A 26,210-nucleotide genomic window follows, 5' to 3' on the forward strand; every position below is an offset into this window, starting at 1 on the left:
GAGTAGAAAGTGAGAAATTTCACTCAGTATGGTAAGGCACCTTTGCCTAGTCTAATAACCTTCAAGCTACTAGTACAACATTGGGCTGGTTCAAAAGAATTTCAAAAACAATACAGGATTTTCAACCAGACACTGTTTGAAAACAACACGATAAAAATGGAGATTTGGTGGTTGCACGAAACAAATGCATTTTGTCCATAAAATATGTATTGTATACCTAAGACAACTTTGTTCAGAAATCTGACCAAAACCCAAAGTCATTTTTCAAAAGCTCGACTTGACGAGTTATATCGTTGTTTTAGATGAGTACTCCTCAACTTACTAGATTCCATTTTACTTTTGCAAGAACTCGACCTTCCATTCCACTCGATCAACAATTTTTCCACCACATGTCAAGGTGAGATTTGTAAAGTCACGCGTGGACATTACGTTCCAAACGTTGGGGCTATTCAGACACGGGTTAAAATCAACTAAAGGGAATGAAACCTTGACGATTATTTTTTGACGCCTCGTATCACATTTTTCAGGGGGGGCTCCAATTAAAAATCCAATTTTAAATGTTGCCAAAATCGTATAAAACATCGTTAAAAGTGCTTGAAAACGAGCACACAGCGTAAAAATTGATCGAAGCTTATTAATTTTCATAAACTTTGACAAAAATTGCGGATCAAGAATCAACCACAACTGAAATGAAATGAATTGGTTACCGCGTTATTGTTGAAAAAATTTTAAATCAATTATTTCGGTAGTTGTTATGGTTGTTTTACAGTTACGGTTTTTGGCTTATTTTAGTGGTTAAGATCCATTTTGGTTAAAAAAAAGTTTAGAAATCATCTTTGACACAGTTTTTTTTTTCAAATTTTTTTTATACGTAGGTATTGTTAAAAATTGAACAAAAATTCGAAAATAAACTTTGGAACCGTGAAATTATGGTCACGAAATTTTTAGGACATGCTCTTTTGTTTATGATCTATTTTGGTATATTTTGTATGATTCGGGGGTTTCCTTGTCGGTATGAATTGCAAACACTTACTGGGCAAATTTTCTCACTTCTACTCGGGAAATACCCTGTAGAGTGTAGATACATAGATATTTTCCATAATTATCATCGTAAGATATACGCGTGCACATTCTTTATTTTTATTACGAATCAGTATTCGGTTGCATATTGCTGGTAAGATTTCACATACGATAGGCCCACTAACACTGTAGTCCGTACCTCGACCAATGCTGCAAAAAGACGAAGGAACTGCGAGTATTTCTCATCTACCATCGTGAACATTTTTTCCACATTTAGAGCGCAGTCTAACGTTTTTCTTAAATTTCATTATTGACATATTTTGAAAAATGAAATTATCAACTCGACGAATGAATTACAATAAATAGTTTCGTAGCCAATCAAAGAACCCCTCCCCTTCGCATGGACACCCACATCAGGGGTGAGAAAATCCAATGTCACCGCGGAACACTGCGTTTTTACCAATTTCATCCGAAAAGTACAAGTACATAATAAAACGAAAACACCCGGTTTCATTGGTAATTAAAAAGTTTCAAAAAAGCCATCAGCCATCATTCATTCATTACGAATCGAAAAATCAATTTACGAGTAGTTTTGAAAAATGTGTGTTTTGAATGCGAAAAGTAGGTATATAGAAGGTAGGTATTCTTGTAGCTTGTACTGGTAATTAAGCAGCAAATCTAGGTACAGGTACAGACTACAGACTATAATATAAGGTATAAGTAAAGTACGTGATACGTATACTACGAGTAGGTATAGAATAGATACGATAGATAGGTATTAATACACTATGTACAAATTACAGTAGAGAGAAGAATAAAGAAGGAAAAAAAAAGCAAAGAAAATTCACCAACCTTACGATAAATTAGCGCGCAACAGGAAACCCTTATGTTCATTCCTAGCTGAAACATGGATATCTGATACGGATGAAAAATCACCAAAGAAGTCGCTAACACAATTATTAAGATACCTCCGTAAATATACGACTGGTCTTTAGTAGCCACGCTATCTTTTTCAAAATAAGCCAAAAATCCCTTAATAATTCTCGGTATTGATAATCTGAATAATGAAAGCGCATTCGTGAGTACATAATACTTGCAAAAAAACTACACCAATTGGTAAATCTACATAATAAGTAAAAATGTACAACTATCATTCTATAGATCTATTCTAATACATACATACATTTGATTTGAGTAAGTAAGTGTACGTGATACGTGAAATACGTATGCGATGCGTAATTGAAGAACAATTCACAAACTTATACCTACTACAGAGTAAGAGTGTTGTGCGAAAGACCAACTACAGTCGGTTTCATTACTTTGCAGTTCGCACTTCGCACTTGCATACAAAAACAACCCACCCTGCACAATGCACAGACTCGCAGGTTACGATAACATATTTTTGGGGTACAATTTTCAATAATATTTCAAGGAAACCCATCCCATCAAATGCCGCTCAACGAGTTACGAATTACACGAATTCAGGATACTCTCGTATCTCCTCATCCGCATACGTGGAAAAGAAAAAAATTGAAAAAAAAAAAAAGAAAAATCCAAAACGAAATTGTGAAAGATGCTTCTCTCTCATCGTCATCAAATACGTCGAATAAAACAATTCCACGGATAAGACACGCAGACTAAAAAACAGACCTTTGAAATCAAAGTCAACACTAACAAGGCAACGCGGAGTTGCGGACACTACGTTAAAAAAAAAAAATCTCGAGCATTTTGTCAAAATATACCTATTTACGCGCGACGCGACGTCTCGTTTATTCAGAAAAAAATATCAAGTAAGTACCTATAGGTATACCTAGATCCTAGACACACCCTCACAGTAAGCAAACCGACTTTTCAAAAAACAAAAAAAGAAATGATATGTACCATGTACCTATACGTATGTTATGGTTTATAATTACCAGTAACTATTCGTATTCGTAAATCTGTTATAAAACTTGGTTCTTGTTTGATACGAAAAGTTGGTTTGTTTATTGCAAAACGTGCTCGGTATATCCGAAGACGAAGACCATTATTTATATTAAGTAGGTACTCGTATAGTCAATTACACTCGAACGTATGTACTCGTATTAGTAGATAGGCGCGTATACTTCGCAACATTCGCAATCAATTAGTCAATTACGTATACTTAGTATGTATCGCTCCTCAAAATGAAAATTTCCCAATCACAGAAGTGTTAGAAACATTATTTTTCTTCATTGAGAAATTTATTATTTCGGCCCACTCGTGGGAAAAAAGTTCTCGACTCGTCCAAATTGTCACTCTCGCATCCACTCGAAACACAAACCTCAAACCTCACATCGATTTAAATCAATGTTTTGCCGTTTCTAAATAGGTAATAAATGCCAAAATTCCTACCTACTCGTACAATCTCACAGCGGCGTAAAAAAAAACCTAAAGAAAAAGCGCGAAAGCGAAATCTCGTTGATTGGGTTTATGGGTTGTGAAAAAAATGTGAATAGGTACTAGAGGCTAGAGGTACATATACAATATACATATGTATGTACAATATGTCTACGACAAACTGGATTCAGGTGGATACAGTGAGTGTGCTCTGTGCTCACATGCAGATGGAACATCTAATTATTGGAATGCAAAGGTACGAGAATAACAAACAATTACATTTACAGCCGTTACAGGTAAACCAACAAAATAGCAAACTGCAGGGTGGGGGCTGCTGGATAATCTCCTGATTGGTTGCAGCCGGAGCCGGAGCCGGAGTCTGAGGAAATTGCGCATACAGGCATAGGCATAGGCATAGGCATAGGCATAGGCATACTCGTAAATGCTAATCGCTAATCATCTCTAATCATAATGCCTCTAAGCGGATAGGAAACAAAAAAGAAAACACAGCAGCAGAAATACGAGTAACAGACAGCTAAGAGAAGAGGTAATCAGAATCACTCGAGTAGCATGGCATGGGTTGACTGTATCGATTAATTACAAGTCAACGAATAACAGCTATCAAATTAATCGCGTGTAAACAGTAAACAGTAAACAAATGCTATGTAGGTATATACTGTAGTACCTGCAGCTACGAGTATAAGCATGGGTTAAATTGAGCAAATAAACTTATCGATGATTAAATACAGTAGCGGTAGCGGCGCTGGCAAGTGATAACTGTGGGTAGCTACAGCTAGGCAGCTAGGCAGCTAGGCATCAGGCAATTAGGCAGAATGTCAACGTACGTGAGCGTGAGCTATAGGTACGTACGAGTACGAGTAAAAGAAAAACAACGTTGGCTATCTCGCAGACCTTTTCCACGCAAGTAAGCTAACTGGAGAAGTGGAGAGCCAGAGGTATATGTATCTCGATTGACAAATATATCGAATTGATTAAAAGAGCATGCGAGAGATTTTGATAATACGCGCCCGAATCTATCGAAAGGGTCGCAAAGATGGTGAAACCGAAAATCCGCCGGAGACTCCAGAACGGTTCAAAATCATCACCAATTTGTAAACCACATTTCAGCTTTCTAGGTCAGTTTACTGAAATGTTGATTTTTTTAAAAACGTTTTGACCCTTTGTACATATTTTTAAAAATTTGCCAAAAATCGAAAAATGAATTTCTGCACCTGAAATTTTGACTGGTGCTATATTTTGGGGTGCTTTTTCGATTCGCTCTAGTCCAGTTCAAACTTTTTTGCGCCACTTGGAAATTAGAATACCTATTTCCTCGCCAGGGCTTAAGCATCTCGTTGCGTTCGAGTATTTGGAATCGGTGGTGGGTGATGCTGCTGATTTTAAAGTATTAATACGATTCGGATCTCACCAAGAAAGGGTTCTCTGTACCAAAGCATTACAATTTGCCATTCAGCATTACATTACATTACATGGTGGACTCCCAACATTTGCACAGCACACACAGGCAGCGCAACGCAACGACGATCAGTACAGTAGCTCTAGCTACACAACACACTACGCAATTACGCATACCATACCTAGTTACCTACGTACGTATTGCCATTGCCAACAGCTACCATCCTAGCAGAGCAGTCACTTATATGTACCTATAACCTAAATATTATGTACCTATCGCTAAACAAACGGACACTCGCATCAGAGGTATCCCAAGAAGGCTGACTTTTCTGAGGAGTCTATTAAGGACACCTCAAGTTGCAGACATGAGCAAATTTCAACTTGAAGATTTGCTCAGTGTCAGTGTCAGTGTCAGTGTCAGTACAGACTACAGAATCGAGTCAGCCCGTCTATAAGGAGATACGTAATTCGTAGTGGCCGCAGACTGAGCAGTGAGCAGTGAGCACTGAGTATATCTCTACGTACTCGTAATAGGTAAAGGTACATAGTACATACTATAATCTACTCGTAACTCTATAGCTATACGGACTACGGTTGTGGTTCGCTCGAGCTTTACCTTTTTATAAAGAGCGGAACTTAAAGCGACTCTGATTTGCATACCGGAGGCGGTCATACGTTCGAATTCCCAATGAGTAACTAAACTTCTAACGGCGGCGCTAATCAGTAGCCCTACTGCCGATCCGACTAGATCCCTATCACGAGTACTCGTATTAGGGTTATTTTGGACCGCGTCGTCGAAACCTTGTATCATCTTCTTGATACAGTGCGCTTGAAATACACTAAACATACGAATAGGTACCATATTTACAGTTTACAGTTTACACTTTACACACTTACGACAGCAAACCATAATGGTACGATACGGTACGGTACGGTACAATCATCAACGTACGAGTACAACAATAATACATGTAAGTACATATACAAATACATACACATAAGACTAGACTATATACCTACGTAGAAATATACATACCCGCACGAATACCACATACCGCATAGTATAAGTGTAGGTACCTACTTGAAGAGTTCGGGGAAAGAACAGCAACGGGCTGCGGGCTGAGTTCGAAAATTTTCCAACACCAAATTACGGATATGATTGAAAAAGCCCTTTACCCAGAACTCTTCACTTACAAGTAAATACACTGTATGTAGAGTGTAGTGTAGATACTAGGTAGAGGTACGACACGTGATACTAACAAGGTTGGGGGGGGGGTACTACGCGATACAAAATTACACGATATTTTACATAGGTAGATGGTACATAGAGGTACTTTACCTATACCTACATACACACATACGAGTATATCTAATAATAGGTACGCGCTTTATTTTGAACAAATTATTACGATCAGGGTTCAAAAACTATAGGCCTACGCGTAAGTATTAGGTACATATGTTCAAATTCCGAACTACGACGAGTACATCCCTGCATTAATTTGTCAAAATTTCGCCGCGACCTCTATCGAAATTTTCCCAAATTAGTGCAATTTTCGTCGTGAAAACCTTGTAAAATGTTGCACTTTTAGAGGGGGCTTGGGCTTCCTTTCGCATATGCATCAGGCAATAAAGAAAGATAGAAAAAGTTAATCTTGGCACCAACCCCACACAAATAGGTACGCCGTACAATCATCACACGACTACCTACGTAGCGTACAATAAATTCGATCGCTAAGCTACACAAAAAACACGTACCCTCGTACCCACTAACACATAGTATATTATGTAAATCGCAAAAAAATGTCAAACAACTCGAAAAATCGAGTAGGTCTATACCATCGAAGGCAACCCAAAAAAAATGAAAGCTTATACATACGATTACCCAAAAAAAAAAAAAAAAAAAAATCCCAACACCTGGCACACGATATGTACTGCTACTTGATGCGGTGTTACCTTTCTATAAATTAGCGAGCCGTGGGCTACCCTAAGCAGCATACCGGTGCTTAGCGATTGCATATCTTGCCAATGAGCGACCACAGAGTACACGCACGAAACGAACACGATGCCGGCCGCGCAAAAGTACGCATTTTTTTTACTCTCGAGGCTGGGGCTGCTGGAGTTGGTAAAATATTCGATCATACCTCCGATACAATACGGTAGCAGTACGCTGTTGGAGCAGAATCAAATACGAGTTTCGCTAAATCGGATGTATCGTACGTAAGTATACGCGGTGGCGGTTGCGGCTGCGGCTGCAGTGCCCAATGCCCATACTTACTACGAGTTGACCCCACCTCGATGGAGGGATCAACCATCGCGTCGTCGTCGTAGCAGTCAATCAGTCATCGAGAATCGAGAAGACGAGATGGAAGAAACAAACAACTGACCACTGATGGAGATTGGCTGGTACGAGTACGTACTTACGTATTTTTCATTACATACGAGTAGTAATGATAGTCTATCATGAGACTACGTAGGTCCAGAAGGAAGTGATCCGATCTGATCAGGTCACAAAAATAGAAATTACAAGTACGAGTAGGTAACCGTACCTGAGCAGATATGACTTGGTAGAGAAGATCAGATCCGGACATTCCTCGCATTTGATTTGATAAGTACCTACCTACCTACCTATGCCAATACTCATTTGGAGAAATCTAAATCTGATTGATAAGATCCCAACAAACTGGATTACACGGCTTTCATTGGATCTGAATCTGATTCGGTCAGATCCGATTCATGGAGATCTGGACATTCCGCGCGGATCTAGTTTCATCCGACCACATCTGACCAGACCAGACCAGATCCAAAATTACTTACGCGTACGCCAATCTGTCGTCTCCTGAGATTTGAGAGGGAAAATGACCAGACTTGTTTAGACTTGTTCAAACGTACCTACGAAGTAGGAGTACATATTATTTGAATCAACGAACCCAGTCAGATCAGATCCGGACATTTTTTGGATTCGATCTGATTTGAAAAGTGTCCGTTTGAACAAATGAAATAATATCCAATCCTCCCGGGAAAAAAGTACCTAATAAAACTGGTTCAAACCTATTTCGATAACGTCTCATTAAACAGCTAGGTTTGATTAGATTTGACCAGATACAGGCATTGATACATATAATGTCAGACTGTTCTGATCTGATACTCGTGTACGTGCATATCTGAATTCTAGGGCGAAATCGTATCATTTGTCTACATATACCCAGAGGAAAACCTGTTCACAAATCTGCTTAATATAGCCTAATAAATCAGTTTGCCGATTCGTCAGCATGTATTGAATTTTAACATATCTGATGAAGTAGTGATGACCAAAGATTAGGTAGGGGGAGGGGGGGGGCTTCATCCATTAGTCAGTTATCGAGTTCGAGGTGGTGCGATTCATTTATACAGCATGCTTACTTTGGTCTTCAGCTTCGAAGGGGTGAGTCGCCTAATGTTCTTGAACGGAAAAAAAGTGCCGAGCAGATTTTCAGATTCAAACCTACAAATTCTCTCTCGATCGAATTAGTAACCGAAGATTTCGTGTTGAAATCAAATCCCTCGGCCCGAATGATACCCGCAGATTTCCAAAGTGAAATCAGTCCTATTGGGTACTGGGTACTGGGTAGTAAAAATTGGAAAATTGAATTGGACAGCGCGAATCATCTCAACATGTAAGTTACGTTGGCGGCAGGATCCGATAAAAGGTACCTATCTAAAGTCAATTTAATTTATCAGCTGACACAGTTTTTGCGAAGCGACGTTGTCGGTTGATAAGGCGATGGCGCTTCCGGCGTTCACTCACTCCACTCACAAAAAGGGATTTATCTGTTTCGATGTCGTCAAACAACCACGAAATTCACGATACTTCAATACTTACCGTTATGCTACCTGCGGAAATTGGAAAATGTTGCTTTCGAAGCAATTCGTAGCATTTCAGATACACTGATAGAAATTTTTCGTAAAATTTACTGTAAATTCGGCATCATTTACAATATTTTTAGTAAGTGTTGCCTTTTTACAGTAAATATTACGAAAAATCGCGGAAAAAATCGTAAAACACTTCTTTTTTGGTATTTATTTCGTAGTTTTTTGTATTCAAGAAGAAGTTTTCTGTAACCAGTGAGAAAAATCGCGGAATGAATACTTGACGGAATGATTACCTAAAATTTCAAGTAATTTATACTGAATTTAAGAGCAAGTAGAACTGAATTTTCAGTTAACAATTACGAAGTGGGGAAAAGCAACTGTTGCAGCATAATTTAAAGAAACAGTAACTCAGTATTTCAGGTATAGTTATGTGAAAATTGGCTTACATTACCATATCAATCACAGTAACAATTACTGAAATCAGAATAGTAAATTTTATTGCTGCAAACGAGGAACGCTTATCCTAAAAAAGGTATAAAAGCCGTTCAAATACTGTAAGAATTACGTAAAACTCCCGTAACCTTTTCTGTTTGTACGCGGTAATCAATTCAGTACAGTTTTACTGAAACATTACGTTACATCCGGTTTTTTTTACATATTAAACACGATACTAGTGTTTTTTTCAAGGTAATAGTTGCAGAAAAAAATTCCAGTAATGTTGCATTTTCTATTATGCAACAAATGCAAAAATTTTACAGAAGATATTACTTTTTCCCCAAGTTTTCCTTACTTTAATCAAGGTATTAAATACTCTCTCTAAAATGATGATAGCTTGGAGAATGAGTAACTGTTCAATTTTCAACACACATAATCCATGCAACATTTTTTTCAGGAAATTTTACTTATTTTTCAGTTTTTTTTTACATTATGCACAGTACTAAATTCCCATTTTTTAGCAATTGATACATAAGTTCGCGATTTATTTTACGCAAATGTTGAATTTCAAAATAACCGTCGTTTTAGTTTGTGCCAGTATGTTACGTATGTTTGTTGTGCCAGCAAAGTGGATCAGTGTTTTGTTCTCTTTGTTTATTATTAATTAACCATTTTGTCCATATTTGATGAACTGATTACAGAAGGTACATTGAGGTAAGCTAAACTTTTCACATTTTTAATATGTGTATCATTACGTAGTTTTTTTGAGACTTGAAACTAAGTAAGCCTGAACACACGTACTTGAATCAATTTCTCAGTTAAGTTATTGCTTATTTAATGCGTATTAAACATCTGTTCGCCTATCCCATGAGGTTTGTTTCATAAGAAAAATACAAGTAAAACACCAGCCTAAAGTGTCAGCGTATGTGCTGTGTACTACAAAATAAACATTGTATTGATTTCCTAATTCGTTTTTAGCATAATTTTTACGAATTATTACACGCCTAAGGCCTAAAATTTCTTGAAGAATGTATTCACCACAAAGGTACATATAAGAAAGTTATGTCGCGTGTCGCATCTACCTATGTTTTTTTTACCTGTGTTTATTTTTCAAACTGCATTGTAGGTGTTAGGTATGGGGATGTTTGGCGCCAAGGGTATATTATAGTGCAGGTCTGTAAAAGTGCATAGATAATAAACCGGTTTCATTCCCTGACAAGTCGCGATATTTACTACGTACATTTAATGAATCATATTGTTACAAAGGTTTTTTTTTGCAAAACTGAAATGATGAATTCTAGAAATTTACAACACCACATTGCTCTATACCTTTTCTAACAATTGAATTTTTCTTAGAATCTTCCCTACAGTTAGCATAGCTTTGCCGAAAAGACTATTCGTTATACCTACTCGTTTTTTTTGTTTTTTTTTACTTTTGAAAAATCTATTTTGGTTTAGTGAGTATTCATTTAGAATCATCCGACTTCCTGTCCTGACTTCACAAAAAAATTTACGACACCTATACTTCTGCTATTCAGATAGCAGTTCGAGGGAGGTTTTTTTGGAAACATAATCACCTAATTTTTACCAAGTCTTCATTTAATGTGTTGACTTAGTGGCGAGTAGTTCGTTTCAAATTTTTTCAAATACGTATAGTTGAACTTATCGGTATTTCAAATACATACAGTTAATCTTATCGGTAGTGTTGGTAGTGATATTGTATTCCATGGGTTCTCCAGTTGAAAGTAATGGAACGTGATTGGTTCGTAATTTTAAAAACGAGATAAAATTTTGTATTTGACTAATTTTAAAGATGAAATATGGGCTTGGCCTCTCTAATATAAAATTGCACCTTTCTGTAATATTGCTCTAGAATTGTCCCTCGCAAAATCATTGCAATATTCGTTTGACCCAGGCGTTGAAAGTAATGAATATCTCGAGAACGCATCCAATATTATTGCCCAGTCTATGATAAGAGCCAACATTCATAGGACGGAAAATATTACTCACTTGGGCAATATTACTAATCATTCTTCATCTTCACCAAATCAATTCGAATCGCAGATTACTACAACCTCCAACAATTTATGCATTCGCCAAACTTTGACACCACTTGCTGAGGTATAGAAAATATTCAAAACATAAGATTCCCTGAACTTATCAGTTGCAATCATTTAGCACGTGCTTTAATTTAATTTCTCTAATTAAAAACGCCGACTATAGTTACATATGCATTTATTAGGGTGGATCTGAAAAAATTCATCGTCTATGGTGACCCCCAATATAGGGTTATTTTGCGAAAAAACGATGTTTTTTGAATTTACAAGTACCGATATTTTTGTAAAAAAAAAAAACAATATTTACTTACTTTTTGAAACATTTCAGAAAAAATTTGAGAAATGATAATTTTAGTATAATTATTTCAACTTATTGCAAAAAACGAAACTTTTTGGCATTTTTTTTGACATTTTCAGGAAGAAAAGCGAGATAGTGCGCCCATTTTTTTCGAAAACGGATGGCCATCAAAAGATGTGATTTGAGATGACATATCGAATGTCAAAATTAGTTTTTTAATTTTGGTCCCCGCTTAACCCCTCCCCCATCTTTGAAAAGTCGCGAATCTGGCGTTTTTTTGCTGATATTTTAATTGGAAATACAGTCTATCCGATCGCGATCCACCCTAATAACATGCATGTGTAATAAAATTAAACAGAGTTCACCTATATATTTCTCTTTTTAACAATTTGTGACTAAATTAGGAGTTTTTGTCATTTCTGCAAACTAAAAGTGATGGTCATGTAATCTGGCTAACCTATCAAAACAACGGGAATGAATTATCTACAGCTCATAGAACTAAATTGGTGCATCTACTGATCGCGAAAGAATTGGATCATGCGCTACAAAATAGTATTTCCGGAAAATTATCTGAATTCAAGTTGGTTTTCATTCTATTGATATACTCACATGGCGTATGTTCCCATTAAAAAAATTATATTACTTGTTTATCACTTTCTTCTCAGGATATCTGATGATAAATTTCAAGAAATGGCAAATCAAATCAAGCAACTATTTTCTAAAGAAAATGCAGAATCGTATTATGTTCCCTATAAACCGGGTACCGGTGGTCCTTCGGGAAAATTGCACGATCATTTCGATTATGTAAAAAGAAGTTTAAGGGGAAGTGGTATTCTACCAAAGACAAAACGAAAACGCGACGACGTCGAAAATCCCAATTTTAATTCAAGTACGTGTGGTTCTCAAATATATTTTTAAAGTGCTTACCTTTTAAATGGGTACCTACCTAACAAGGGAACTACCTGAACTGGCAGAAACAAAAATGAACGAATCAAAGCTAGATCGAAAGGGGACCACCTCAGGACCCCAAACCCAAAATTTCAAATGCTAAAGTTGATTTCTCGATTTTTTGTGAATTTTTGAAAATTGAAAAATCCGAAAAATTATCAAATAATACCAAAAATAGAAAATATTGATGAAAAATGGAATTTTCTCGGGAAGTGGCTCAGATGGTGTCCCTATAACTCATTTACGACTATCGAAATTCGTAAAACCTCAATTCCAGTCATTCTGGAGCCTCCAGCGATTTTTTATCATTTCTCCAGAAACTTGAAATTGCTGTGGAATGGCTAAAAATCAACTTTAGCACAAATATTAGCTTTATTTGGGGCCTATGTGGGTTGCCTTCAACCATTTTTTGCGGTTGTCACGAAAATCGGCGTCTGCCGGTTCAAATGTGTATTTTTGACCACTGGAAAAAATGACAAAATTTGAAAATGTTAAATGTTTCATCTTTTGCGATGCTACCTATCCGAAATCGAGCTCTGACCGATTTTCGACATTCCGAATACGCAAAACATCCATTTCGACCATTCTGGAGCATCCATTAACATTTTCAAATTTTGTCATTTTTTTCCAGTGGCTAAAAATACACATCTGAACCGGCAGACGCCGATTTTCGCGACAACCGCAAAAAATGGTTAAAGGCAACCCACATAGGCCCCAAATAAAGTTATTTGTGCTAAAGTTGATTCTTAGCCATATCACAGCAATTACAAGTTTCTGGAGAAATGATGAAAAATCGCTGGAGGCTCCAGAATGACTGGAATTGAGGTTTTACGAATTTCGATAGTTGTAAATGAGTTAGGGGCGCCATCTGAACCACTTCCCGAGAAAATTCCATTTTTCATCAATATTTTCTATTTTTGGTATTAATTGATAATTTTTCGGATTTTTCAATTTTCAAAAATTCGCCAAAAATCGAGAAATTAACTTTAGCATTTGAAATTTTGGATTTGGGATCCTGAGGTGGTCCCCTTTCGATCTAGCTTTGATTCGTTCATTTTCGTTTCTGCTGGTTCAGGTAGTTCCCTCGTAAGTATACATATGTGACATGTATGATAATAATCAATTTTTCTATAGATAACGATATAGTCGAGCAAGACACTTGGTTACAAAATAATATTACTCCGGAAGAAACTGTCTCGGAGAAGTGGAATAACACTTTTGAATATCGTCGGCATATTCTGATATCAGAAGGTTTAACTGTAAACGAATATTTCAAGAGATATAGGTGCTTGAATTTACAGTTTAGTCAACGGCTGGTGGGTTCAATATTTTTGGGTTTTTAGTTTTTTAAAACTATTTTAACCAAATTGCGCGTACATGTTTGAGTAATTATGATTGTTTTTTAATAGATAAGACAAGATTTTGTCAGGCTCCATGAGGGTAAGGCAAACTTGGAAAACTCATTATTTGAAAAATGGTCGGCTCTTCGTAGAAGTTTTCTCAAAATCCTGAAAGATTCAATTTCCGTTAAGCAGAAGGCGCATCATAAGCTGTTAGCAGACATTTCAAAACTTCAGCCAGGTTAATTTTCTAATGAATTTTCAGATTGAATGAGTTGACCAATAACAACAATACCTTACTCACGATGACCAATTATTTTTGTGATTTAGAAAAACAAGACGGAGTAATTTTCTACCTGCTGCCAACTGTATTCAAGATTACAACCTTACCAATAAAAAAACTGAAACCGAAAAGACTTTCAACAGAGAATAAAGTTACTCTAAAACGATGCAGTCACATAGAAATGCAAGAAGCATTTGTGCTTCATGTCGAAGTGAGTGTCATATTGAGCATGCAATATTTTTTAAATGTACATAACTATACATATAATTATACTCGTAAAGTTAGGTGCAATGGGAAAAAGTATGGAAAAATGTCATCCTTTTAGTAGGTATGAAAACATAAAAAAAATCCTCTCCCCTGGCAGTTTTCAGACTTCTTTGAAATGTACTTGTGCTGTTTTCTTGCTAGGCATAAATGATCCTCGCTACCGTCCCCCTCTCCAAAATTTTTTCTCAAAAATTCATGGATCGAAGTCACGTTATTTGGGGGAGGGTGAAACCAGATTTTTAGAAATAAAAAATCGATATTTTAGGTAATTTTTCGAAAATCTTTCATAATGAGAATGACGAATGATTATTTTTTTGAAACAACGAAGGTGAAATTACTGCTCGAGCGAAATTTTTTTGAAAAAATTGGTCCAAAAAACAAAAAAACAACCATTTTGTTTGTTTTATTTGATATTTTCACCGGAGCACATTGAGCACAATAGTATCAAAAATTTTAAAAAGTTAGTAGTTCTGCTCAGAAAAAATGAAAAATTTGCACTTTTCAAAGAAATGGTTTAGGCAGTACGAGTATTTCTGGAATTTCCCAATTAATTTTTGAATTCTTAAAATTCTTAAAAGTAGCATTTTGAATAGCCCGAGCGAAACGAGGGCAAAAGCTTTCGAAAATTTGTAATTTGAAAAGTAGAACAATATTCAAAATTGGTGGGGTAACTTCAATTTTTCAGAGATTTTTGATGTGAATTTTTTGGAAATTTTCTTGCTTTTCGAAGGAATTTCTACACTTTTTTCTTGCTTTCTTGCCACCCACGTCAATTTCTCGCCTTTTTCTTGCTTTATTGCTATTTTCTTGCCAGTATAGACACTCTGTTAGTCAAAAATTATGGGTCCAAAAAAAAGCTTATTTGTAGGAAGTTCTATGTTGCCTTTTTTTTTTTTTTTTTTTGTCATCACGTACAATGTATTTTCATTTAATTTAATGAAGAATATCTACATATTTCAGAATCCATGTGATGTTGAAACCCAAATCGCAAGGAAAAAACAGGAGTTAGCTGCTTTCAATTTACCTTTCCAGCCATTCGTGATTTTTGTTGGACCGCTCATTGATCTTCGCGCATATTACGTCATTGTGGAAAATCAAAGATTTCAGTTTGATTCCCCTTGTGGTGCTGTCGATTTTGCTTTCAAAACGTTTTATTCCATCGACATACAGTACCCTATTCAAGCGTATCAAGTATGGCTTTTTCTTCAGAAAGTTTGCTATGATATCCAAAATGACGATGACAAATTTGGTAATCACGTAAATGTTTTGTTATCAAAAGTAAATACTTCGTAAAATATTGTAAGCATGTTACGTTGTTTTGCATGTGATTCTCTTTATGAGAATAACGCTAGTTTACTTCGTCATATCTCAGAGATTCATTCAGGATCATCATCCTTTCGTTGTTCTGAAGACTTCTGTCAGAGAAATTTTCCTTTTTTTAATTCATTTCGAAAACATCGCCTGTCTAAACACAAAACTGATGAATCGCCATCCTATTTAGACGAATCTCCTTGTGATTCTGAACCTTTTTCCTACTCAGATACTCAATCAAATGTACAAAAATCCATTGACGCTTCATCGAATTGTCCCTCACCTATATGTAATGTAAATAACTTTGTATCTTTTAAAACTATGTTCCTCGCTAAATTGCATAATTACAGTGACATTTCACGTAAACGTATAGGTAATATTATTGACGATGTGGTAGTATTGTTTACTAATCAACTTGAAATAATTCAAAAAGATGTTATGCAAGTTCTCAGTTTTAAATATGATGATCATTTAAAAATTGAAAAAGCTAACAATGTTTTTGAAGAACAAAAGGCTCTCTTCTCTCAATTAGATTCTGAATACCTGCAATTGAAACATTTCTCTCAATTAGGTACTTACATACCTCCACAACAGATTTTGCTAGGAGAACGTGACGACTATCGAAAAGTGAAAGGAGAGCTTACATTAACTCGAGTTAAATGCACAGCTGAGTTCATTCCAATCAGAGATGTTCTAAAGCGATTATTTGAAACTCCAAACTTTTATAATGAAACAGCTGCATATATGAACTCTCTTTATACTTCTGAAATAATTTCAAATTTTATTCAAGGGGAATTTTGGAAAAATTATGTAGCCTCTCACAAAAATAAAGAAGTTTTTCCTTTGTTCTTATACTTCGACGATTTTGAAAATAATAATCCGTTAGGTAGTCATGCTGGGGTTGCCAAGTGTGGAGCTATTTATGCAAGTATACCTTGTCTTCCTATTTCGTATTCGTCCAAGTTAGACAATATATTCTTGTTTTCTTTATTCAATTCTCTTGATCACAAGATGTTTTCTAATGAAGTAATTTTGCAAAAGATAATTAGTGAACTTGAATATTTGGAAAAACAAGGAATTGAGCTTGATCTGAATGGTGAAAAGAAGACTATATATTTTTCTCTGGCTTTACTTCTTGGAGATAATCTAGGAATTCATACAATATTAGGTTTTGTAGAAAGTTTTCGAGCTCGTTTTCCTTGCAGATTTTGCATTACAGAATCTTCCGAAATCCATTTACATTTCAAACAAAAAAATTGCATACTTCGTACTCTAGAAAATTATGAATCTTCCATTTCAACTTTGAATCCTGCCCAAACTGGCATCAAAGAAAAATGTGCTCTAAATGTGCTTTCCAACTTTCATGTCACTAAAAACATTTCTGTAGATGCTATGCATGATCTATTAGAAGGAGTCTGTCCATATGACTTGGCTATGTTGTTGGGTTTTTTTATTAATGAAAAAAAATTATTTTCGCTACAAATTCTAAATGATAAAATCAAAGGATTTCCTTATAATGAGACAGATAACAGACCTCCTGCAATATCAGAGCAGCATCTTAAATCTCGGTTGAAAATGTCTTCTTCTGAAATGGCCTGTTTTATGAAAAATTTAGGTGTTATGATCGGTTCTTTCATTAATCGAGATGATGAACACTGGAAATTATACATCATTCTGCGATCCATTTTGAATATTGTGATGTCTACCTCTATTCATCCTAACCTACATCACTACCTTTCAATTCTTATTGAAGAGTATCTCACAAAATTGAATGAAATATTTCCTGGTACATTAAAACCTAAACATCATTTTCTGATTCATTATCCCCAAGTTATGCGTGAGATGGGCCCCATTTGGAAACTTTCATCGATGCGTTTTGAAAGTAAACATAGAGAAGGAAAAACCACGTCTAAAGCAACTACTTGTCGTATCAACATATGCCATACAATAGCTGTAAAAAATCAATTGAAACTTAATTACAAGTTTTTGATGAACCAAAATTTTAAAAATCCATATACTTATGGCATGGCTTTTAAAATTAAAATCCACGATTTACCAGATTTTGAAAACATTCAATTGTGTCTTCCTATTCCTACTCATATTGAAAATTGTGTATCAGTGAGGAAATATTTTAGATTTTTTGATAAAAAAATCAAACGTGATACTGTTCTTGTTACCTCTAGTTTTGAAGGCTTATCATTCTACATTGTAGATACAATAATATCAGATCCAGATCTTGGTTTTTTAATTTTGTCCTACTGTTATGATGAATTTGATTACGTTTTTGATGAACATTTTCAAGCATATGAAATAGGACAGATAGGATATAATAAAAAATGGAAATGTTTCAAAAAAAAGGAGTTTGAACAATGTTTTTTAAGTACTTTTTTTCTGATGAACAATTGCATTTTTGTTGTTAAAAACTGGGTGTAATAATAATTTTTACGTAGGTACCTAATAACATGTATACATTTTTATGATTCTTGATTGAATCAAATTGTGGCGACTATATGATCTTGACATGCTAAATTTTACAAATTGGTACCATATGGTAGGGAAACATTACATCCTGTATACATGGTTAATAGGGTGGATCTGAGGAAATTCATAATCTATGATTTCTCCAAAATTGAAGTATGCTGGAGATTTTGAGTTGGAATGACGTCAAAAAATTTCAAGTTCTCAGTGCGGTTATTTTGGAAAAAACACTTTTTTGAATTTATAAACACCAACCCCCATTTTTTCTGGAAACAAGTAGCACTCCAAAAGTGCGTTTTGAGATGACGAATCGAATGGTATAGTTGGTTTTCTGAATTGGTCTTCGCTAACCCCCCCCCCCCCAAAACGATTGAAAATTTACAAATCGTCATTTTTTTGCTATTTCAATTGAAAATGGGGTCGATTTAGACGTCAAACGAGGTTATTCATGACTTATTGACTTTTTACATTGAAAGAAGTAATTAATTCAGCTGATATTTCAATATCTGCCCCTTCCCCTTCTCCGAGGGTGCAGCCCCAAAATTAAAAACTCCCCTACCACCTTAAATATTGTTCCTATACAAGAAATATCATGAAATGAAAATTAAGTATTCCTTAAAAAATTTCCTACATTTTGGATCTTGCAAAAATTTCATGGAATGCCACTTTTTAAGCCCCAAATTCTCAAAAACCATTTCCAAAAAAAGGCAAACTCACATTTTTAATGTTTTTATGAAAAGAGTACAATTACACTGATTTTTTAAAAATAATGAGTTTTGTGAAATAATTTGGAAAATTTTTCGTATAAACATTAAAAAAGTGATTTTGAGTTTTTTTTAAATGGTTTTTGAGAATTTGGGGCTCAAAGGTGGCACTAAATAAAATTTTTGTATGATCCAAAATGTAGGAAATTTTTCAAGGAATAATTTTCAAAATCAAAAAACCAATTACATCCATTCGACTCGTCAACTCAAATAACATCTTTTGTGTGCTACCCACGTTCAGAAAAAATGGGGAGTGGTGCTTTCAAATTCAAAATACAGCGTTTTCCCCACAAAATGACCATGTTTTGGGGGTCACCATCACACCACAGAGGCACGTGGGGGCTGAAAGTTTTTTTGGGGTCATTTCAGCTCAAAATCTCCGACATACTCCAATTTCAGCGAAATTAAAGAATGTGAATATTTTCCAATCCACCCTATTAATGCTCAAGTTTTGTTAGTATACATGATAGAAATTTTTCATAAATTTCACATATCAGTTTAAATTTTGAAAAATTTGTTTTAGGAAATTATTTATAAAGCGCTTTATGCGATTTCAAAAGATAATAAAATAGGAGCCATTATTCAAATTCGAAAAGCTCAAATTCCAACTTTGAATAGGTACGCTGAATTTTTCATGATGAGTATATATAAGAGCTGAAAGCTTCCACAATATTTTTGAAATTTCAAAAAAATTGCTGTGCTCATACTTTTTCATTTTCATTGCTATACAACAAATTTTCAACCTTAACTAAAGGAAGTAGACGCAAGAGCTTTTAATTTTGGTCAAAATTCGAGAAATTTATAAAAATAGAGCATCGTATTGGTTGTTATCAATTTGAAAGTGCTGAGTTTGAGGATTGGGTATTTTTTCAAACACCCCCTTCCCTCTTTGGTGCCCTAAAGAAATTGAAAATTAAAACTTGAGAAGTTCAAAATCAAAGTGTTAAGATGAAAGCTCAATTTTTCAAGGACAAAAGTTGAATGTTATTGTTTATAAAAATTCGAAAAGTCACGTGTGAATCTCGTTTTTTATTCTACGTGTAGTTGAACTAATTTTTAAAATAGAGGAGAGGGTACAAATATGGATCCTTCTTGTTTTGTTCTTTAAATTTGAAAAGCCAAAGACTGTACATACTTTATCAGGTTAAAGTTTTTTTCAAGTTAAAAATCCACAGAGTGATATAAGAAATTTTTAAAAGTTGCAAAAATGGGAACAAATATGAATCGCCTCAAAAATAGCTAAAAATCGTTGGATATTGTACAAAGTGATTTCACTTAAATTGCATATTGATAATTTGTATAAGTATAATTTGTTTAGTTTTCATTGTTGTTTATGATGTACGTATGTGCTTTTTTGATATTCATTACTTATTAAGTGTAGGTATATAGTTAATTAGAATTTTAAACTTTAAACTTGAAGTGTTTATAAATTTATTTTCACGAATAAATAATGTAATACTTATGACAGAAAGCTATTGTTTTTTTCCTTTCAGCTTCTCTAAAAACTTCAGAAAAATTTAATAATGATTACTCATTTTTTACGTAAAAGTTGGACAAGGGTCAGATTTCATAATCATTACATTTTCATTTTGAAAGGCTTCCTTCAAATGGCAAGTATTGTTTGTTCGAACTAAAAGGCAACAGTTACAAGAAAAAGAGCAGTCATTCTCATTTGTTCTTGGACTGCTTACTATAAGGTTCACACAATAACTACAGCTAATGTAGCGCTATCCTTACCATTTTCTTATGTAAGTATTACGAAAAATGTTGGTATCAAGTGTACTGACAAACAGCGAGGACTACAAAAATTCAGGTATCTACCACAATGATGATTTCGTAAAGGTTACTGCATTTTTACGTAATGTTGATGGAAAATAAAAGTACTGGTTCCTTGATGCATTCGTATTTGTACCTTTTTGTGTCCTGTAACGAATGTCTTAACATCTGGTTTGTTTACTAAAACGTTGTGTATTCATGTTTGAAACATCGGGTAGGAATTACAGAAAAATAAAGTAACTGTTACTGTATAAATGTTGAATGGTATTGTTATTTTTAGTGATGCATACGAAAATGTCAACGGATCTTTTCTCAACTTAACAGTAACCAGTCCACAAATGAAGGAAAATGAATACACTTTTTTTTGTAACTTTTGCTATTTGGATCCCTTGAAGAATACTTGCCATTTGAAGGAATCATTTTAAAACAGAAATGTAATGGTCACGAAATCTGACCCTTGTCCAACTTTTACGTAAAAATTAAGTAATCGTTACGAATTTTTTCTATCAGTGTACGAGTACGTACGAGTAATTACACATCTTTTTGTTGTGAAATAAACCCTTAATTTCAAGCCAGAATCATTTCTGCTCTCACCCACACCCACCAGTCTACCAGATGAATTTATGTACAATTTACACGTATGTACATATTTAGGTCAGAAATGTCAATGTGATGGCCGATGGGTTATGGCACTGATGGCAGGCTTCATTTGTGGCAATGATCTCACTACATGTGACTATTGTTCGAAAATGATTGCAAATGCGAAATTCGTGCGAATGGGAACCAACGTGAGAAATATACTAATACGCAGTTTGATGAATTCAAAAGGAACAAGGGACTAGAAAACAATACTTTTTTTTTGTTTCCGCAATCTTCCTCGCACGATAAATTTCCTCCAGTGCACACTGCACACTGCACAGCACCATGTACTCGTATCATACTGTAAAACATCAAACAATGCTTTTAGCAAAAACTCGCAATAGAACAAAAGAGGGACCTTGTTTGCTTCAAAAACCTTGAAATTCTCTAAGGAAGAGATAATCCGCTAATGCAACCCCATACGATGGAAAAAGCAAACAGATGCCGTGCCATATTTCTGAGTATTTGCGCGATAGCATTGATCGAGTAGGCTACGGCTACAGGCATTGTAATGGCATATTCATCTGCTGCATTGTGGTGGCTGGTGGATACCTCGCTGGTGTACCCAATCAAAGCTGAAAGCTAACCAAAACGTCTCTCTTTCAAAACATTCCAGATTCCAGAATAAGCGGGCATTCGAATTTCGAATCGAAAATACAAGTACAAACACGAATATGTGGCATGCGTTCGTGAAAATTAGGTACTCCTATGTTACGAGTATGACACATCGTCGTGGTCGTACTCGAATCAAAATTTTGTCATTTATGTTACGTATACGAGTACGTATATAGCATGTCTCTCTATACTATAGCATACCATACCATACCATGGCTGGTGCGCCCCGTAATACGAGTATGTACATGCCTATTTCTTAATACGTGTGGGTAAGTTACGAGTAAATACAACATAATTAGGTATGTACTTAATTTGTACAATATGAAAACTGTGCCGATGAAAACGGGGAAACGAAGCTTTCATGCAAACGCGCGGCGGCGGCGGCGGCGGCGTAATGGCGTAATTGTAATAAATGGGCAGCGCGTGGCTTAGCGAAAACAAAAACGAAAAATGAAGAAAGAAAATTTATAGAATTTACCTTTTGGTAAACGATAGAACAGACTGCGACTCTAATTCGCATACCAATTTGCAGAACGTTGTCGGCTTGCCAATGCGATACGAAGCTGAAGACCAAGCTTGGGAGTATAATACCACTAGCGTATAAAAAGGGCATCTGATCAGGTACAGTATTGGTATTGGTAATGATGTTGGCAGTGGCGTCAACGTTGGTCGCCACCATGGTGGTGGCCGTCGAACTGAAATACTCGATCATTTTTCGAATACAGTACGGTTGTATGTAACTAATGAAAATCTCAAATTTAATCAACATCGTAATGCACTACATTATTACAAGTATAACCTAACGAGTAACGATTATGTTAACCTAAGTACATAGGTAGGTAAGTAGAGAGGAGGTAGGCTCTCATTCGTGTAATGTACGCGCTGCACGATGATACCTATTTACCTAATGAGAATTGAGGATACATACATGGAACATCTATTTCAGCGATAATATGGGTAACAGGGTGTCAGTCTATCTATACCGTTTCCGGGAAATGATTTTCCCCAATTTTTCCCAGTTTTCCAGACCCTTCAAATATCGACATTCTACCACCCATGTACTTACATTCGAATAGCTCTGGAAGTTGCAATTTGGCAAAGAGAAGGCTTTAAATTTGTTTCAGCCATAGTTTTTTGGGACCAAAACGTTCTCATTTTTAACGAGAACTATAGAAAAACTGAAAAAAGTAGGTAAACAAAAAATTTTAAAAAGCTCGTGTAGTTCAACCGATAATTTTGGTAAGAAACAGGACTTTTTATAGCCGATTGCAGTCAGAAAAAGAGCTTTTTAGCTAGTTTTCGGCAATAATTTCGAAAAAAATGCTTTTTTGACAAAAATTGGAAAATTTAGACAATTTTACTAAAAATTAGACCTTCTTCGTTAATCTTTACAAAAAGGGCCAGAGGACTTCTTTCACATAAACATTAAACAGAACACAGAACTTTTTGGTGAATTTCTAAGCAGAAAAAAGAACTTTTTAACGATTTTGGCAAAAATTAGACATTAGAACCGTTTAACAATTGTATCAAAAAATTGTGATTTGATTGTATATAACCAGATCTGATCAATGATCATAGACGATCGATCAGACCCGGAACCGGACATTTTCTAGATCCAATTACATCACTGTTTAGACTTGTAGATCGGACCTGGCAGGATCTGATCAGATTCAATCATTCTCTCCTCTGAAGGTATGAAATTTTTTCAACTTCATTTTTCAACGCTTTTCAATATCGTATTGATGTTGCATCATCGTAAGGACAAACCCTGCGATTTCATGTATAGGGAAAAGGTGTGTAAACACTTCAAAAAAAATTACCCTGCTTGCTTCGTGCTGAACTGAAAACATGGCTTATGGCTTAATTCTTATCTCATTCGGTTCGTCTTACGCAAATATGTAGGTACTTCTCCATTGTCATTCTCTATGACGTCATCGTGACATCATTATTGATTGATGTTGCGTCATTGTGAGATCATTTTCAATATTAAAAAACAAAATCTGCGAGTGCGGGGAAATAGAGGAGTGAGCAACGAGCGCAGTGTTTACCACCATTTCCAGCTTAACCAGGGTGTGTACAGGAATTTGTTGACCCTGACCGAAAATCACTAAGGTACTTTACAAAGTATTTTTAACCCCACCCCCGTCAATTTTTTTCATTTTTTGGTTTAGACTTTGTATTTAAGTTGATTATTTCGAGAATAAAATTTTCTAAATGAAAGATGGAGGATTTTTTTTTCACTCTTAACAGTAAATTTTATATTTTTTTTACGTGTGGAAAATCGGATTTTCCACTTCCCATTCGAGCAAAATTGCTGAAAATCACTACATTTTCACTACTTTTACTTTCGACTTTCAAAATCATTACCTTTTCACTATACTTCCACTAAACCTGTAGACACGACACGACACGACAGAGACAACACCCTGGTAACGTGACGAGTTTTCAGCAATCAAGAGATCACTATTCACTACAACCTAATACATATGTATGTACTATGTACCTTATCTAGAATCTGCGTTTAGTCCTCTCTTTTTCCGGATCCATTTCAATGAAAATCACGGTCGTTTGTCCCTCGACTGAATTTAAAATGTCAACTCTAACAGAGAAGAACTTGAGGCCTTTGCGATGTACTCGTATTTTTAGATAATTTAATCGACGATGTTTTTTACAGTACTCGGACAGTCGGACACCCATCGCCCATCGGTAGTACACGGATAAGGAATAAATTAAATATTGGGATAGCCTAAAAATTCTAGCTCCAGTACTTTTCTACAAAATTGTTTCCTGATTCGCGAGTCAAATCAACAGAAATGTGAATGTGAATATAGTCCAGCGTTTCATCACTTCCAACAACAGCTAGAACAGCTGGCAGCCGGCAGGCTGGCACAGACTCTTGTATTACATTTTTCCTTGGAAAGAGAACAAATTCGCCAAAGAAACACTTACATGCGCTTGGGGCCTGCTTACAATTAGCAGGCTGTTCGCAGTAAATTTAGATATCCTATCTAATGTGATAGAAAATTGAAGTGCGTGTACTAATTACGAGTACAGTACAACTGCAACATACGACGCAACAGCTCGACCAAGTGTACAGTAAGTCTAACATAAGTACCCACTCGACATGTTTTATGGTTTCCATCGTTATTATTTTCGTTTAAGCAGTACACAGTACACACCACACACCACAATCACGCACGCGTTAATACGTATAGACGCAAATTTACCACCACAAATAAGTACATACACAATACACATTAGTCATTACACACAGTATAGTGCGAGTAAAGACTATCGAATTTGAGCAGTATAGGTACGAAAAATGGCTGAAAATACAAAAAAACAAAAAAAAAAAAAAAACAATAATTTGCGCGAGTACAGATCACAGAAACACACAAGTGGGTAACTTTACTCGAAATAACCGTAAAAATGCGCAGCATTCGTTATATGGAAGGGAAAAAATATCAATTGATAACGAGTAAGTAAGAAGGTACGCGTATAGCAACATTTAAATAGGTATAGGTATAGGTATAGGTAATTAGGTTTATGCATTTCTGCATTTCTGCATTAGTTGAATGAAAAAATGGCACGGTATTAGAGATACGAGCAGTTAACGAGCTAATGACTACGTAAAAGAAACAAGAAAAAAGAAGAGTAATAGCCAGAAACCAAAACTTGAGAGAAAAAGAATCGGGGTAGACTACTAGATAAGCGAGCAGACAAAGTACCTACTATGATTATCAAAATGACGAATTTCCATAGAATGCTGTTGAATTTTTTCTACATTATTTTTTTGGTCATACCTACTTGAATTACGAGTATTATAGGCAAAAAGTGCAACATGTCAAAGTTCAAAAGCATTCTAATATGGAAATGATAGCGAGCGAAAGTAAAAGCCTCGTTATGTATGTACGATGTAGATTAGGCTATGAAGTGCGAGTGTATGAAATTAATGATAGAAGTAATAGGCAACTGCAACTAGCTAGCTTCTAGGTAGTAGGTACACAAGTAAATCAGTAGGTTACCAGTAAAATAGACAATTCGAACGTTACGTTACCTAATAAAAATGTGATAAAATATAGAAGTAGGCGCCTTTATGATACATAAAATACGGAAAGTGAATAAAAATTTACAGAATTTTCGTTTTTCCGCGTTTAAAACATAAGAAAAGAGTGAAAAAATTAAATTGAAAAAAAAAGACAAAAAACAAACAAAAAATTGAAGTTTGCAGTTTAAACATCCGAAAGAGATACGAAAAAATAAAAATCAATAAAACATCGCTATAATTTTTTTAAAAAAATACGACGAATTTTTAAAAAAAATAAATAAAAACAAAAATATTCTAGAAATCTAGTG

At 35.3% G+C, this 26,210-nt stretch overlaps 1 protein-coding gene across 3 annotated transcripts in view; it reads right to left on the reverse strand.

The window, feature by feature from the left end:
- LOC135833850 (probable multidrug resistance-associated protein lethal(2)03659) overlaps positions 1 to 26,210 on the reverse strand; it is a 60,285-nt gene that overhangs the window by 13,553 nt on the left and 20,522 nt on the right. The window contains exon 5 of one of the 3 annotated variants that reach the window (XM_065347651.1): positions 22,333 to 22,594. The exons of 1 other annotated variant lie outside the window; for it this stretch is intronic. In XM_065347651.1, coding sequence (XP_065203723.1) covers positions 22,333 to 22,594 — 262 coding nt within the window. Of the gene's footprint in view, positions 1 to 1,872; positions 2,078 to 22,332; positions 22,595 to 26,210 lie in introns of all 3 variants that reach the window. One more of the 3 variants, XM_065347652.1, reaches the window with a different exon arrangement.

Source organism: Planococcus citri, chromosome 2, assembly GCF_950023065.1.
Source record: "Planococcus citri chromosome 2, ihPlaCitr1.1, whole genome shotgun sequence".
NCBI classification, from domain to species: domain Eukaryota; kingdom Metazoa; phylum Arthropoda; class Insecta; order Hemiptera; family Pseudococcidae; genus Planococcus; species Planococcus citri.